At 55.0% G+C, this 14,863-nt stretch overlaps 8 protein-coding genes across 8 annotated transcripts; 4 read left to right on the forward strand and 4 right to left on the reverse strand.

The window, feature by feature from the left end:
- Positions 1 to 25: 25 nt before the first annotated feature.
- On the forward strand, positions 26 to 1,352 carry PG994_011245 (uncharacterized protein; the record flags this gene model as incomplete). Its single annotated transcript, XM_066862654.1, has 2 exons — positions 26 to 167; positions 253 to 1,352. The coding sequence occupies 2 exons, from the start codon at positions 26 to 28 to the stop codon at positions 1,350 to 1,352; spliced, it is 1,242 nt and encodes a 413-aa protein (XP_066711764.1).
- Positions 1,353 to 1,779: 427 nt separating this feature from the next.
- Positions 1,780 to 2,670, forward strand: PG994_011246 (uncharacterized protein; the record flags this gene model as incomplete). The annotated part of the gene is made up of 1 exon (XM_066862655.1): positions 1,780 to 2,670. The coding sequence occupies one exon, from the start codon at positions 1,780 to 1,782 to the stop codon at positions 2,668 to 2,670; it is 891 nt and encodes a 296-aa protein (XP_066711765.1).
- A 73-nt stretch (positions 2,671 to 2,743) lies between these two features.
- PG994_011247 (DRB0094 family RNA ligase) lies at positions 2,744 to 3,895 on the reverse strand (the record flags this gene model as incomplete). Its single annotated transcript, XM_066862656.1, has 1 exon — positions 2,744 to 3,895. One exon carries the CDS (start codon positions 3,893 to 3,895, stop codon positions 2,744 to 2,746), a length of 1,152 nt encoding a protein of 383 aa, XP_066711766.1.
- Positions 3,896 to 5,142: 1,247 nt separating this feature from the next.
- On the forward strand, positions 5,143 to 6,545 carry PG994_011248 (uncharacterized protein; the record flags this gene model as incomplete). The annotated part of the gene is made up of 3 exons (XM_066862657.1): positions 5,143 to 5,363; positions 5,440 to 6,266; positions 6,352 to 6,545. 3 exons carry the CDS (start codon positions 5,143 to 5,145, stop codon positions 6,543 to 6,545), a joined length of 1,242 nt encoding a protein of 413 aa, XP_066711767.1.
- A 476-nt stretch (positions 6,546 to 7,021) lies between these two features.
- Positions 7,022 to 7,687, reverse strand: PG994_011249 (GINS complex- Sld5 component; the record flags this gene model as incomplete). Its single annotated transcript, XM_066862658.1, has 1 exon — positions 7,022 to 7,687. The coding sequence occupies one exon, from the start codon at positions 7,685 to 7,687 to the stop codon at positions 7,022 to 7,024; it is 666 nt and encodes a 221-aa protein (XP_066711768.1).
- Positions 7,688 to 9,058: 1,371 nt separating this feature from the next.
- Positions 9,059 to 9,430, reverse strand: PG994_011250 (mitochondrial 54S ribosomal mL53 domain-containing protein; the record flags this gene model as incomplete). The annotated part of the gene is made up of 1 exon (XM_066862659.1): positions 9,059 to 9,430. One exon carries the CDS (start codon positions 9,428 to 9,430, stop codon positions 9,059 to 9,061), a length of 372 nt encoding a protein of 123 aa, XP_066711769.1.
- Positions 9,431 to 9,902: 472 nt separating this feature from the next.
- On the forward strand, positions 9,903 to 11,159 carry PG994_011251 (uncharacterized protein; the record flags this gene model as incomplete). Its single annotated transcript, XM_066862660.1, has 1 exon — positions 9,903 to 11,159. The coding sequence occupies one exon, from the start codon at positions 9,903 to 9,905 to the stop codon at positions 11,157 to 11,159; it is 1,257 nt and encodes a 418-aa protein (XP_066711770.1).
- A 936-nt stretch (positions 11,160 to 12,095) lies between these two features.
- On the reverse strand, positions 12,096 to 14,023 carry PG994_011252 (HMG box protein; the record flags this gene model as incomplete). The annotated part of the gene is made up of 2 exons (XM_066862661.1): positions 12,096 to 13,642; positions 13,741 to 14,023. 2 exons carry the CDS (start codon positions 14,021 to 14,023, stop codon positions 12,096 to 12,098), a joined length of 1,830 nt encoding a protein of 609 aa, XP_066711771.1.
- Between the last annotated feature and the right edge of the window lie 840 nt (positions 14,024 to 14,863).

The raw sequence follows: 14,863 nt of genomic DNA on the forward strand, positions 1-14,863 counted from the left end.
TCTCAGCCGGCTTTTGAGAAGCATAATGGCGACCGAAATCAAGAAGGTTCCTATTCCCCGCCGAGGTATCGACTACCGCGGCAAAGTCGTTCTTGCGCCCATGGTGCGCTCCGGCGAGTTGCCATCGCGACTCTTGGCCTTACACTATGGAGCCGACCTGGTATGGGGTATGTATTACTTATACTCTACGCACGCACTGTCGAAGCCATTCATGGAGTTTTTTGGTGACTGACAATTGATCTATGTATGCAGGCCCCGAAACCGTGGACAAGGCCATGATCGGTGCCACCCGCAAGGTTCACGAGGACACCAAGACCCTCATGTGGACGCGAAAGCCCCATCAGGGCGCGAAGCAGCCTCCTCCTGAATCCAAGGAGAGCATCATCTTTCAGATACACCCAGAAAGAGAGGGACAGAAACTCGTCTTCCAGCTTGGCACTTGCAACCCCGATCTGGCCGTCGAAGCGGCAAAGCTTGTGGCTGCCGATGTCGCTGGGATTGATGTGAACGCCGGGTGCCCCAAACCATTCAGCGTGCATTGCGGCATGGGTGCTGCCCTGCTCAAGACTCCGGACCTCCTTGTTTCTATACTAGAAGCCTTGGTAGAGAAGGTGGGATCCGAGCACGAAATCGGAATAAGCGTCAAGATCAGGCTGCTCGAGACGGCTGCGGAAACGGAGGCTTTGGTTCGCAGACTCGTCGCAACTGGCATCACCGGTCTGACGGTCCATTGCCGCACAACCCCGATGCGCCCCAGAGAGCGCGCGATTCGTGAGCAGCTGCGAATGGTGGCTGATGTCTGCCATGAAGCTGGTGTCGCATGTGTGATGAACGGCGACGTAGAAGGCCGTGACCACGCTTTAAGCCTGATGGAGGAGTACGGTACCGATGGGGCCATGATCGCAACTTGCGCTGAGAAGAACTCGAGCTGCTTCAGAGCCAAGGCCGACGGAGGTGTTGCGCCTTGGCGAGAGGTGGTGGAGCAGTACCTGCAATGTTGCATGGACGTCGAAAACAGGTTCGGTAATACCAAGTACTTGCTTTGCCAGATCATCCCAGGCAAGCAGCCCGAGTACAAACTCATTAGTGCGTGCAAGAGCTATACGAAGACATGCGAGATGCTTGGCTTTGAGCATCTCCTGGAGCGGGCTCGTGATGTCGACAACAAGCTTGACATCGACCCAGCAGGCGCCAAGAAGCCGGAAAAGAAGCCAAGCAATAAGACGGCAATGGCGGCGGGCGGGCAAGAGGCCGAATACCGCTCGCAGGAAAAGAAGCCCCTATCGGCACGGGGTGTCACAACTACGCAGGCCCCGCCCGAGAACGCAGAAGGCATGGCGATTCCTGCTTAAGCGACACATCACAATGAATATTTGCATTACACGGCGTACATACATCCTAGCATTTGATGGAGTCGCGGATTTGGCTATACCCTGGCAAAGGGGCTAGGATTTAAGGATTTTTGCAGCATAACTGAGCGCTGCTTTGCTGAGCCTATCTTCTTGTATCACCACAGATTATGATTCGTGACATTTCTGACCTTGCTCTGTCCACCTTCCAGTCCATGGTGTAGTGTCTGGATTTTCCGGAAGAAATGCCCCCTTTGGTAAATATGTGGCTCTATGACATAATACTCTCTTCAGTTTACATTCGGTTAGTGAGTGGCACGCAAAATGCGGGCTCTCCGATTTGAGCATTCGTTCCGTAAACTGGGCGGTATTCACTGGATATTATACAAGCACTCGATACCCCTTTCCGTCTATGACACTCAAAACCAATATGGCGCAGCTACAGTATCTCCCAACCGAGATACTAGTTCAGATCCTGCAACATGTTCGTCACGTGGACTTTCGGACGTTTCTCTTTAGTCAAGCGACTTCGAGGATATTTCGAAGTATCGTTCAAGACATGATCGTTTCGGTACATCAATCCTCGTCCAGCGCCCAGCAGCAAGAGAAACCCTGCCTGCACCCTTTCCTCCAGCCCAGGTTCGCGCCTCTCTTCAATACCACCGACGCCTTTACGGCAGAGGAGCGCGCGAAGAACATCTACTACTACCTCTCGCTCGAGGGCGACTGCACCCTTCCCTTCCGGCGTCTGCCCTGGGCGCAAAGCGCGGCCGAGCGCGAGATTTACCTGCGCCCGGAAGCCAGCTGGCGACATCTCCCTCTTCTTACGGGTGGGAACGGCGGCGGTGGTGGGCCCATCACGCAGCTGGAGATTGTCAAGAACTACGCGACGCAGACCAGCGACACGGTGAAGTACTTCCAGGTCGAGCTGCCCGGCTCCTCCTCATCGTTGTCGGCGACGACGGGGCAACTTACTATGGGCATGTTCTACGATTTGCTGCTGAGCGAGAAAGCCACGTATGGCTGGGAGACCGGGAGCTGGGAGTTGCACCTGGGGACGCGGCTGAGGAATATCGACTTGTTGTACGAGTACGAGTGCTACGTCTACAACGACCCGGACCTGGTGGACTTGGACGCACCACACTGCGCGGTGCTGCATGTTCTAGGCGGCTCGGGTTGTGATCACGAATTTGCCGGTGTGGATTGGGAAACGTGCTGGCGACCACAGATCTTAGGGCCGAAACCGCCGAGATGCCTACCATGGCAGGGACCACTAAAGCAGACAGACAAGGAATCTGAGGAAGACAATGATGGTGAATAATAATGATGAAGAATATGAATTGTACGTATGCGTATATAATTATATATAGCTGACTCGTATACTGAAGACTCCTTCATTCCCCATGTTTCAGTAGGTACGAGTTGGATATGGCCTTGAAGCTGAAGTCACTACCGACATGCTTTAACACGATGCCCTCCCGCTTCCGCTTATTCAACCCGACACCTTCGGCACGCTGCAGCAGGCCCGACACGCTGGTCGCGATCTCCCGCAGCGGGAAGTAGCCGACCACGGGCACGTGCCGCAGCCCGAGCTGCTCCGCCATGACCTCGGTTTCCTTGGGCGGCAGGTACCTCTGGGCGTCGATGTCCCAGACGGCGAAGACGAAGAAGTCGTGGAACCCGGCGGGGAAGCCCTCGAAGTTGCTCTGGACCGTGCTGCCGCACAGCTCGCCCTGGAAGGCGAGGCTGCGGTTCAGCGCCGACAGCTGCTCGGCCAGCCTGCTCTTCTTGGCAACCCTCCAGTACTGCGGTCCGGCGGCTTTGTCGTTGTTGTCCTCCGCGATGTCGACGTTGCGGGAGCAGACGCCGAAACGCCCGTTGGGCTGGACCACCGTCGGCTGCTTTGCGGCGTCCACTTCGGGCAGAGCCTGGAGCTTGTCGCTGTCGTTCCGCACGAAGTAGACCGTCATGGACGAGCCATCCATCTTGGTGCTCTCTTGGAAGATCTCGTCTTTCCACTCCTCGAAGACGTTGGGCAGGTTCTGGCAGCGCTCTTGGTCCGTCTTGCGGATGAAGGACGGGATGGGCTCCTGGGGGGTCTCATTCCACCCGCCCGTCTTGTTGTCCATGGCCTCCCACTTCTGCACCTTCAGGGCACCCTCAAAAGAGGACTTTTGTGCGAGTTCTTCGGCCTCTTCCCGGCCGTGTTCGTCCTCCAACTGCTTCAGCTTCCCGGTCACCTCGGGGAAGTCGCCGAGCGGAAGCAGCAGGCCTTGGGAGATCTGCCCGCGCATTTTATGCGACTTGACCCGGAATCCTCGGTGGCCGTTCCAGTTGATAAAGTTGGAGCCCAGAAAGGCCCATCTCTTGTCCTCGGCTGGGAGAAAGCTATCGATTTCGAAGAAGACGCCCAGTTGTCCTTTCCGAAAACCCTCCTTCTTCACAATGCATTGCCAGCCATCTACGAAGGCGATCTCAATCCGGTCTGCGCCCTTGATGGGTTGTATATCGGTGACTTTCCGGACCGTCACTAGTCGTCGTAACATGGCGTGTTTTTATTCGGATGTTTAGATGCTTCTGTGATTATGGTGGTAATCCGCACACCAAGCCAGAGGCATGGCTAGTCCAACACGGCATATATAGGCGAACATGTAATGCCAAGTCCCTCCGCAAGAGAGAGGCTTGTACCCAAATTCTGGCGAGAAGTGACTCAATGCCAGAAGTAGGAAGTGGTGGAGCAACTGTTGGTCCCTGGGGCGAGAAGAAGCAACAAGTACGTCGTATTCTTATTGCTGGAGCCTACCGTTAGAGTAAATCATTGAGCGCATATAACGGCTCCCATAGTCCGACATCGGTGGGTTCGACCATGGAAGATGTGCAGTAGGTATTCTTGACTGCGCACCTCTATTCTTTGGCCATATATAATAAGATGGAGATCAGAGCGTCGAGAAGGCAGCAGTCTGTGTGTTACGCGCGGCAACGTGCTTAAGGCGAGCTACATATATTCGATGCTGCACCTGATAGGTTGCGCATGTATACTTACTTACCTACTTACTTAACTTATGTGTAAAATGGCACTCAATCAGTCTAGTCGCTAACACGATTACAGACATGCAACTAGCTATCCCGACGACCGTCTTAGTTCTGTGTTCTTTGAGTTTGTTCAATGGAATCAAAGACAGCGCTTGATCAGTCCAATCAACAGATGTATTCGTTCAAACGAGAGGTCACGCATAGGAAATGCATAAGTAGCTATTGCAATATAACTAAGTATTCATACCAAAGCATCAAGTAGGTAGGTCAGGTAAGATGAAATAGATCTGTATGTAAATTGGAGATAAAATCGAGAGGTACTGGCGGGAACGAGATAGGTGGGATGATGTCAACCCCGCTAAGAGTCTCTCTAACTAACAGGGCAGGGTCAGGAACCACCACTTCCATACGACAAATAGCCACCATGCTTTGTCTAAATAAGTCATTGAATACTGAGATTACATGAGAAACAAGCGGCAATCATCTCAGCCCCTGAAACTTCTTTATTCTGTTGTCTGGACCGCGGTATTATCCATAACTACCACCGATTGCGTGCGGTCTTGGATTCGGCTCAACCGCAGATTTCGGTTCATAGAAAACCTCTGGCTGCCCGCCAACTCCAACAACTTCTTATCAGCAAACTTGCTGGCTCAGGGGATAGTCGTTAAAAACTAGGGAAGCCTGCATACCCCTTACGCTGTGGCCATTGGATGCTGCAAACCCTTTGAACCCCTACCTAGCCGACAGACCAAAATTCGACATGAGCGATCTGCAGAAGGCCTGGGCCAAGTCCCGACTTACTGCAGGCATTACTCCCGATGCCTTCGATGAGCGAGAGGAGGAGATGGAAGAAGCGGACAGCTACATCACCGACCTCCCAGAGTCTCATCCTGATGATGATTCCTCCTCAGCCTCCTCGGCTTCCTCTACAGGCACAATCATCCCGTCCCCCAGCCAGAAGCTATTTGCTAGGCCTCAAGGGTAAACCCGCTCCTTTACTAAGCAGGATTTCTTCCAACTCACCCGAGCAATGGCTGGCTGCTAACATCTAAAGCAGCGTGCCACGAGGGCGAACTCTACAGCCTATACCATGGACAACTTACTTTGAGCGGGAGCTGTTTCTCCAACCTCCTGAGAGTGCGCCTGGCCTCACACTTCACGCCTATCTCACATCCCCGGGCGACAAAGGCCCCCTGTTTGTGATGCACCATGGAGCCGGCTCTTCAGGCCTGTCGTTTGCCGTCTGCGCATCCGAGATTCGCAAGCGCGTCCCCGCTGCCGGCATGTTGTCAAGCGACGCACGGGGTCACGGCTTGACCGTCACGCCCGAGGGGGAGGAGCTTGACTTGAGCTTGGGGACCCTGGCCGAGGACCTCCTGACCGTCATCCTGATGACCAAGGCCGAAATGAAATGGAAAGAGCTGCCTCCCATAATACTAGTGGGCCACTCACTCGGGGGCGCCGTCGTAACCGAACTCGCCAAATCTGCGCAGCTAGGGAATGCGCTGTTGGGCTACGCTGTGCTTGACGTGGTCGAAGGCTCGGCAATGGATGCATTGCAGAGCATGCAGACATACCTATCCACGAGACCGACCGGCTTCGCCACACTGGAAGCTTGTATAGAATGGCACGTACGGTCCCGGACGCTACGAAATTCCACCGCAGCACGTACAAGTGTGCCGAATTTGTTAAGCATGGAGCCCGCAGCAGAAGGCGATTCGCGGCCATGGAAATGGCGAACTGATCTGGCGCGAACCCAACCCTTTTGGGAAGGCTGGTTCGTAGGTTTGAGCAAGAAGTTCCTGGAAGCAAGAGGCGGAAAACTGCTGTTGCTTGCAGGTACAGACAGACTAGACACCGAGTTGACTATTGGCCAGATGCAAGGTAAACCACCCACCCTAATATTATTATCATCATCATCATCCCTGTCCCTCGATGTGGCCCGAACTCTATTAACTTCTGTTTGCAGGCAAGTACAACTTGCAGGTCTTCCCAGAGGCCGGCCACTTCATACACGAAGACCTACCGGAGAAGACGGCGATTTCTTTGGTAGACTTCCATCGCCGCAACGACAGGAGTGCTCTCGTTCTGCCACCGAAGGTTGCAGATCTGCTCAAGCAAGGGAAAAGGTCTAAACCCAATTCCAGTACTCATATAGAATAGGGGGAACCGAGACGCGCTGCCTGTCTCGTCATCCTCGGTCTTGTGGTATCATATACCTTATTCGCTAGACAAGACCCTCATCGGAGATAGTATATCGTCTCCACATAGAGGACAGCTACGACTCACGATTTCACGAGCTGACGACGCAAGCGTTCGACCTCATTGCTGGCACTTTCCACATTGTAAAGTACGGGGGTGGCTGCGCAGGGGGCTTTGGCCTACTACTACTTGTAAGACGAGGCTTTCCCGGGTCAACGGGATAGGATAACGTACCTGGTCTGTCCCAATTTGGCTGGGCGTGACCTTCTGGTATTCTGCCTTTCGGAAGGCGAACCACGGATTGGTGGGTTGTGATGTCATGGCAGCAATGCCATTGGCGGCCCTGCGATTCGTAGATGCTTGTTCTTGAGACTATCCCCATTCAACATAGAGAACATTGATGTAAAGCTTCGTATGTGTAGCAACGCTCTACGCCCTCACACGAGCTCGGCGGTCTCGGTGTCGACCAAGGGTTTCGCATCAGCCCACCTGAGAATGATGATGTCGCCAGTCCTGCCTTCCACGTCGCCGTCGGCGTCGACGCCCTTGCCCATGACCCGGCCGTCGCGTAGCAGCCGGATGAAGACGGCATTCTCCAAGTCGGGCGTGTCGATCATGGTGATGTTGCCGGCCGTGTCGTTGAGGTTCTGGAGGGTCGGGCCGAAGGAGCCCAGGAAAGAGGCCAGGTAGTGGTTGTGCAGCAGGGCCTGGTGGCGGGTGGCGTAGGCGAGCTCAGTGGGCGAGAGGCGGGCGCGCAGGTCTGGGGTCGAGAGGTAGTGCAGGGCGTGGCGGTCGACCTTGGCGAGGCGCGCGCGTAGGTAGCTGCGCACGAGGAACTTGTAGCGCTCCAGCTCCGTCTGGATGACGATGAGGGCGAAGTTGCTGCGCGGGTCCATGTCGCCCGTCAGCGCCTCGACCCGCTCGATCTGCGACGCGATCCGCCCGTTGACGCGCTCCACCAGCCCGTCCGTCGGCCACGACAGCAGCTCCGGCGTCGACCGCTCGGCGACCCAGACGCGGGTCAGGGACTGGAGGTCGCGCGTTTCGGAGGGGAGCCCGGACGAGGAGGGGTCGACCTCGCGGAGGATGTCGTCGATGTCCATGGTGGGAAAGGTGTTCTTGGTTTCTTGGAGAAAGCTGGTTGGGGAAGCTCAATTACAACAAGCAAGTAGCATCCGAAAATCCTAAAGTCGTAGTCGTAGTGGGAGTGGAAGCACAACGGAAGGGCATATATAAATCAATTAGTCGCGTCTTACCAGCCCGCATACGCGCCGGTTGAAATTGTAGATTGGCGGGGTATGCTGTAGATGGATGGTGGGGCATTCCCTCCCCAATTGCATCCATAATAGGCCGGCCGGGTACAAATAAAAAAGCCCGGGATACCGATACACGCCTCCTATTACTTATTACTTACAGACTTTAAGGCGTATAGAATATCCATTACTCTATTCATTCTACTGATATATCAAGCCAGACTACTCGAGTGCAGATCCATATGCTACGGGCTACGACGCGTGACATTTGTTTATCCATCTTATCTCAAAGCCGAGCTGATATCTGGGCTTTGGCCGTTCCATATCTTGCAATTTTGCCCGACACATCATCCTTCAGAAGCTATAAGACCAGCTCCTCGAGCCCGATCTCCCATGTCGCGGCCGCTTGCGGGGATGAGCGACGCTTCGATATAGTTTCAGCTATGCTGGGTCGGGGACGAAGAGATCACCGCGTCCATCCTGCACCCCGCCAAGGGGGCCCGGCTTCGAGGTGCTTGTGGTGACGCTGGACACGGCGACCACGGCGTGGCGGCTGGCAGATTGGTCATGGCATTTAGGGCATCCTCCACAGGCGAGGGAAACACTGTCGGTTTCACTGACCCCGTGTACAAGCGCAAGTTCGCCGCCGCGCACGACATTGGTCCTGTTTGATTCAGACTTTTACGGCGTCGCGTTCAATTGCATGGGCCCAAACATTACGAGCTACACCTATTCCAGATTCCAAGGCAAGGTAATCGAATAGGGCAGCTCGTCAATTCTGTTAAGGTGCTCAGGCTAGGTAAAGTGGTCTTGGTAGGGTGGCCCGTCCTGGCGGGCTGGGCATTGGGGGTAAAGAGGGTGCCAGGCATGTGTTGGCTTCGCTCTCGGCTGACCTTAATCTGACATTGGGGTTGATGGGTGTCAAGAGTGAGTCCGATCTCGGTCAAGATATTTGGAGAAGGGTATCGTATCCTCAAGACCTCAAGGCTAGCCTAGAGACGCAGGCATCGTTGCCATGGCCCATAAGGTCAAGCCTGCGTTCGGCGCATATAATATTACATATATAAGCTGGGGTCAGCTGAGGTATCACGTCTTTCTCTCATACACTGCATCTTACAATAAAGACACTGCAGTATTTGCACAGTGGGAATTTTCTGCTGGAAATAACCCAAACGCCCTAGCAATGCTTCGATGTTTCCCCGTAGACCGGCCGCTGTCCCTTTAACCGTCGTTCAAGTCGGCCTGCTTTTGCAGAAATCGGGAGTGACGATCTACCTCCTCAATGATTCCCTTAATACCCAGCTTTGCGCCATCCAAGTTCATCTCCTTGCCGTCCTCTGCGATAATGCACTTGTTAGTCCTGGAGCCATGCATGGTATATTCCTCTTTCAGCTCGGAGAGTCGAAACGTACTGAACTTGACCTGGAGCACCGCGGGATCGGCCGAGGTGCGCGGCAACAGTTTGGTGTCGATCTTCATGCCTTGACTCCGTGCATTGGCCGGTAAGGACGACAGGAACAGTCGCGTGGATCGGGCTGCTGCTGAGAATGGGTTGAACTTGGTGTTCACCTCGGTGATGAACCTGGTGATCATGATTGCGACTGCAGAAGCGTTAGAATTAGAACGCTGACAGGGACAATTGAATCTCGTCGTGGAATTGGCTGAAGGGAACACCTACTTGAAACCCAATTGCGCTGAGCTGGAACCGATCAGTGCTGTTCTGGCAGAGCTTCCTTCGACATGCAAGGCGATTTTCGCTAAGGTTGCAATACCTAGAGTTGCGAGTGTTTAACTTATTAGACAACGGTCGCGATCAATTGCGGCTGGTTCGTGGCTAGTGCGTAGCTCGATGTGTGGCGGTGCAGCTACGGGTTTCTTAAAACCAACGTCACCAAATGCCCAAGCAATCCAATCATATTGTATCCCTGTATTTGACTGGTAAGTCGAGGTGTCCTCCTCCTCGACTAACCTCAGGACCTTTGAGCATCTGGTATTCTGCACTTCAAGCACAGCACCCAACGCCTGTTTTTAGTAAGGGTGTTGCAACAACCCTTTCAAGCCCAGCATGTCAGCCGACGATCGAGAACAGCGGTTCGCAGAACTGCACGATCGGCTCACATCCTCACAAGATGCCATGTCTCAGCTCCGCGAGCTCATCGAGCGTCTCGCCAAGTTCGACTTCCAGCCCGGCTCGGTACCGCTGGCCGCTGGCGACGACGACGATGTCAGCGCGGAGCTCAGCACCGAAATCATCCAGGTCATACGCGAACAGAACGAAGACCTGGAGCTGCTCCAGGAAGACATCACATCCCACCGGCCCCCGAAGCAGCACGACAAGGCCAGGTTGACGGACGGGGTGGTACGACTAAGGGCGGAGCTGGGCAGCTGCCGGGCGTTCTTCCGCAAGGCCCAGATGTCCGCCAAGCGCAGCCGGGAGGCCGCTCAGCGGCGCGAGCGACAGCTCCTGTTGGCAACGCTGGCCGCCTCGCCCAAGTCGCGATCTGGCGCATCGTCCCCGGCATCCGAACAACAGCCACATCAACCACCGGTGCGGCGGAGGAAAAAAACGCGGTCCGATATGACCAAGGAAGAACAAACCGTGTCAGCTGCCAATGATGTCACGGTGGCACTGCGAAGGACCCACGACATGATGGCGGCCGAGTTGTCAAGGAGCGACTTTGCGCATACGACGCTGAAAGAATCAACGGCTGCACTGGCGCAGCTATCCGACTCCTACTCGAGTTTGGATAGTGTGCTTACTCGCTCGCGAGATCTACTGGGAACTTTACTAAAGAGCCAGAAAAGCGATACATGGTACCTGGAAACAGCCTTCTATCTCCTCGCAGGCACACTTTGCTGGCTTGTGTACCGGCGCTTCTTATATGGTCCAATGTGGTGGTTGATATGGCTGCCTATCAGAACACTCTTCCGTGGCGGAGTCACGGTGTCAAATTCAGTTCGCCACCATGGAGCGGACAAGGGTAAGGAAGGCTCTCCTGGCGTCCAGCCCGGCGTTCCGTCGCCTGAGATGAACAACAAAGACGTTCCTACGATAGTAGTGGATCACGACCAACCCCGGGAGTCGCCCGAACCCATCGATCCGGAATCTATGGTTGATATGATTGATCAAGTCGGACGAATCATTGACGAGTCCAAGCACGATACAGTACTGAGAGAACGAGACGACAATGAGATACCCAACCCGAACAAGCGCACGTTTGAGGTAGAAGAGGAACCCAGCCCGGATGAACACATCCCTGAGGTAGAGGCAGAGCAAGTCGTGGTGCCTCAGGAGCCTGAACGGCTAAGAGATGAACTATAGCGTAGCGTAGCGAGCACTGGTTTAGTCTCTGAATGAAATAGGGTTATGAAACAAATGGCGGTCCCGGCAGTCTTTCCGTATGGCCGCTTGACAGGTCATCCAAAATAAGGAGATGGATTATAACATGGCAGTCGTTGTAACCTGTGCATATGGTCTCGAAGCTGTATGAGAAAAGTACTACTCCTGGGCTGTGAATCAGTCGGGGTGGGAGGGATACCCGGTTTTCTGAGGGCTCATGGCATAAAGAAGCCGAGTTGAGGAAGATGATATCAAGTTCTCAGATGCCACCCCCGTTGTCGAGACACTCGACTGATGTTACTACTCACAAAGGCATCCAAGTGTTCTTGAACTGTCAATGTTCTTTGTTAGGGACAGCATCCCCCCTTTTTTAGGTGGCCGTTGTCAACATGAGAACTCAAGCACGGGACATTCCATGCTCAGAAGATGGGAACAATGAATCAGCAAAGTCTATGTAAGTCACTCACTATACACGTACAGCATATTTCACATCATCATCTGGACGGTCTGGTAAGAGAAGAAGAAGAGGTTAGTCTCCAAGTTAACCCCTATGTGGCTCATTGGATATCTTTCTAAATTGACAAGAATGCAGCTTCTCATCTCTTTCTTTTAACTTCACTCATACTTTGAGCGCATAAATTCGACCTCGTTCCCTTCTAAGTTCCCCGAACTCCCCCTCATCTGTATCATACAGAAATGAGTACGTGCAGCAGCCCTATTGACCGGACCCAATGCACCAGGAAAACCCCTATCCAACTCTGTGTCATCCAAGAAGATGCATGTAAAGGGTCAACAAAAAAAGTGAATAATAGATACAATAGTTAAAAAAAAACCCCGACGCCGACTCGGCCCATTCATCCTGCGCATACCAACAAACACCATGCCGAAACGCTTTCTAACAAAAGTGTCGTCGATTTCTTAGCCGCCGCCAGCTTCTGAGCCAGTGCCGCCCGGAAGTGCTGCTGCTATGGTATCGGTCGGACTACTTTCGAATAATTCGTTCATGGCTCTGTCGTCCAGCTCTTGTGTCCTCCAGTCAGCCGACTCCTGGAGGGACGGGTCCAACGCTTTGAGGTCCCCCAACCCCAGGCCCGACGGCGCCGCCACCCCCAGGCCGCTGCCCGACAGCGCCGGGTCGAACGCGCTCGGGTCCATGAACTGATGGTGGCCGTCGTCCAGATCCCCGGGCGTGCCCATGTCGCCCATGTAGTGCTGGTCCGCGCCCAGGTTGAAGATGTCGTTGTGCGCGTTGAGCTCGTTGTAGAAGTCGTTGCCGCCCGTGTCAGGCGGTGCGCCGTACATCGATGACGACGGATGAGGCGAGCCGGACGAGAAGTCGTGGTGATGGTGGTGATCCGGTGGGGGCAGCAAACCCGGGTGAGGGGACATGGTGGCAGAGGGCGGGTAGTCGTAGGGCGAGTCGGATAGGGGCACGGGCGTGCCGTGGTGGGAATAGGGGTGGTGGCTCGGCGTACCGGCGTGGTGATGATGCATGACGGGCGTTGGCTGCGCCGTCTTGATCATGTACACGTTCTCGTGGTGGTAGCCCGGGTGCGGCATGCCCTGTTGGTGGCCGTAGTGGTGATGATGAGGATGTCCGACCGTCTGCACGCTTTGCGCATAGTACTCGCTCTGCGGCAAGGCCGTGTTGTACCCGGACGGCAGCGGCTTGTTGGGGTTCTGGTAGCTGTAGTGCGAGATGGTGCGCGCATGCGACGGGAGCGGCTGGTATGGCGAGTATACGGCCCGGCCGCCGGGGTGGTAGTCGGCATCTGGGTGATCGGCGCTGCGCGCCCGCGTGCTCTGCATGCGCGAGCCGCCCCGGGGGAGGCCACCGTCGAACACGTCCTTAAGCTCAGGCACCTCCCAGTCCTCGTCGCTGTCGTAGCCGTTGGGCTTCTTGGCCTTCTTGGACTTGGAGGGCGTGAACTTGTAGTCGGGGAAGGCGCGGGCGTGGTTGTCGCGCTCGAGGCGCGCCCACTCGTTGTACTGCTCGATGACCTCCTTCGGCTCCTGGGCCCAGCCTTGCCCGCACACGGCCGAGACGATCTGGTGGTTCTCGTGCGAGAAGCGCAGCTTGACCCGGTTCTGGTGGTGCTTGCGGTACAGCATGAAGGCGTTCATCGGCCGCTTGATCTTGTGGTTCTTGTCCATCTCCACCTCGCGCCGCCGGTCCTCAGTCGTCCGGTTCACCCAGGCCTCGATGTCGGCGTCCTGCACGTCCGTCACCCTCTTGCACATCATCGACAGGGGCTCGTCGAAGTTGAACTTGGGATCCGAACCGTTCGCTGGCTTCTTCTTCCCCTTGGCCTTGGGCTTCGGTTTCGGCTTCGGCTTGGAGACGCCACCGGACTGGACGCTGCGCAGCGGATCCGAGTCGTTGGCCGCCGTTGTCGTCGTGTGTCGCAGAGCATAGCGCTTGGCGGGGGCATGGGTGGCGAGTGGAAAGCCGAGAGAGGAGTGGCCTTTTTACCAGCGTTAGTCTTGCCTTTAGCCTTGCGAGTCCGCTTTGGGGGCAAGCACGACTTGTCCAGCAGCATAGGGCCAACATGAGGGCGTCTACTTACAGATCCGGGGTCCGGGTCCGGGTATTGTGAGTCGAAGCTGTCGTCATGGTAGTAACCGGGTGTGCCACCATGGCTCGGCGTCCCCTCATAGGGGCTGGGGTACATGGGCATGCCATGGTTATTAAACGGACTCTGTGTTTGGTGGCGAGGGGGATATGGCATGCCGACCGCTGGCACCGACTGGTTGTAGTTGACAAGATGTTGGAACCCATTGGAGAAATCTGCGCCGGCATCTGGGTAGTGCGAAGGCGCAGGAGAGGCGGGTCTCGTGTTCGACATATCTCCTTCAACAAAAGTATGAAGTCTCTCAAGACAGTACCTGTTTTCCTGGAGGCAAGGAGGTTTCCAAGAAAGCAGGGTGCAAATATAGGAGATTAGATATTAGATGTAAGGAAGGGGCAGTATTAGGACTAGATTGTCGTCAGGTCGATGGGGACTCGCCGTTACGACTCTGGCTCGAATAGACTGGCCCTTGACGGTGTGATGAGTGATCACAACCTGGCTAGGGTCCAAGGTAGCGAAGGCTCCCGGTCGGATGGTGAAGTCGTAGCGGGCCAAGGCTGCTGCTACGTCTTCCTCTCTCGGAGCGCTGCGTGTCTCTGGATGAGAGACCGTGAGCTGTGAGCCCGGTCAATGTCTTATCTGAACCTAGACTCCGGTCCGCAACTTGACAGCGATGATAGCGGTGTGTCTGTGTGTACCGGATGCCACGGGGTTACCGCGCAAGGGGGTGGGCAAAGTCAAAGTCCGGGGTGTTGAAAAAGGGACGTTGACTCTTCTAGAAAGCGTCGACAATATGACAGAAAGAGGAGGCAGTCCGCGCTTCTGTCAGGTCTACTGCTCGGGAGAGACAAGGGGGTGAGGATAAGTCTGGTTGCGCCTGAAGTTTCAGAAATTCTTGTCAGTTGACATGTACTTCCAGTGTTATATCCAGATGGCTGTGGGCTGCGATGCCTGTTTTGGTCTCTTGGCAGAGGTGGTCGTGCTTGTATTACAGATGTGCGTCTGTAGCGCCATGTACGTGTAGGTAGGTGTATAATGTGCAGGTATGTATGTGTATGTAACTCCCTACGTGAATGATACGGAAATACGGATTGAGCAGCAGAGGCGGTGGGATTA

Source organism: Apiospora phragmitis, assembly GCF_038363925.1.
Source record: "Apiospora phragmitis strain CBS 135458 chromosome Unknown utg000010l:1.0-9815664.0:1.0-9183399.0, whole genome shotgun sequence".
NCBI lineage: Eukaryota > Fungi > Ascomycota > Sordariomycetes > Amphisphaeriales > Apiosporaceae > Apiospora > Apiospora phragmitis.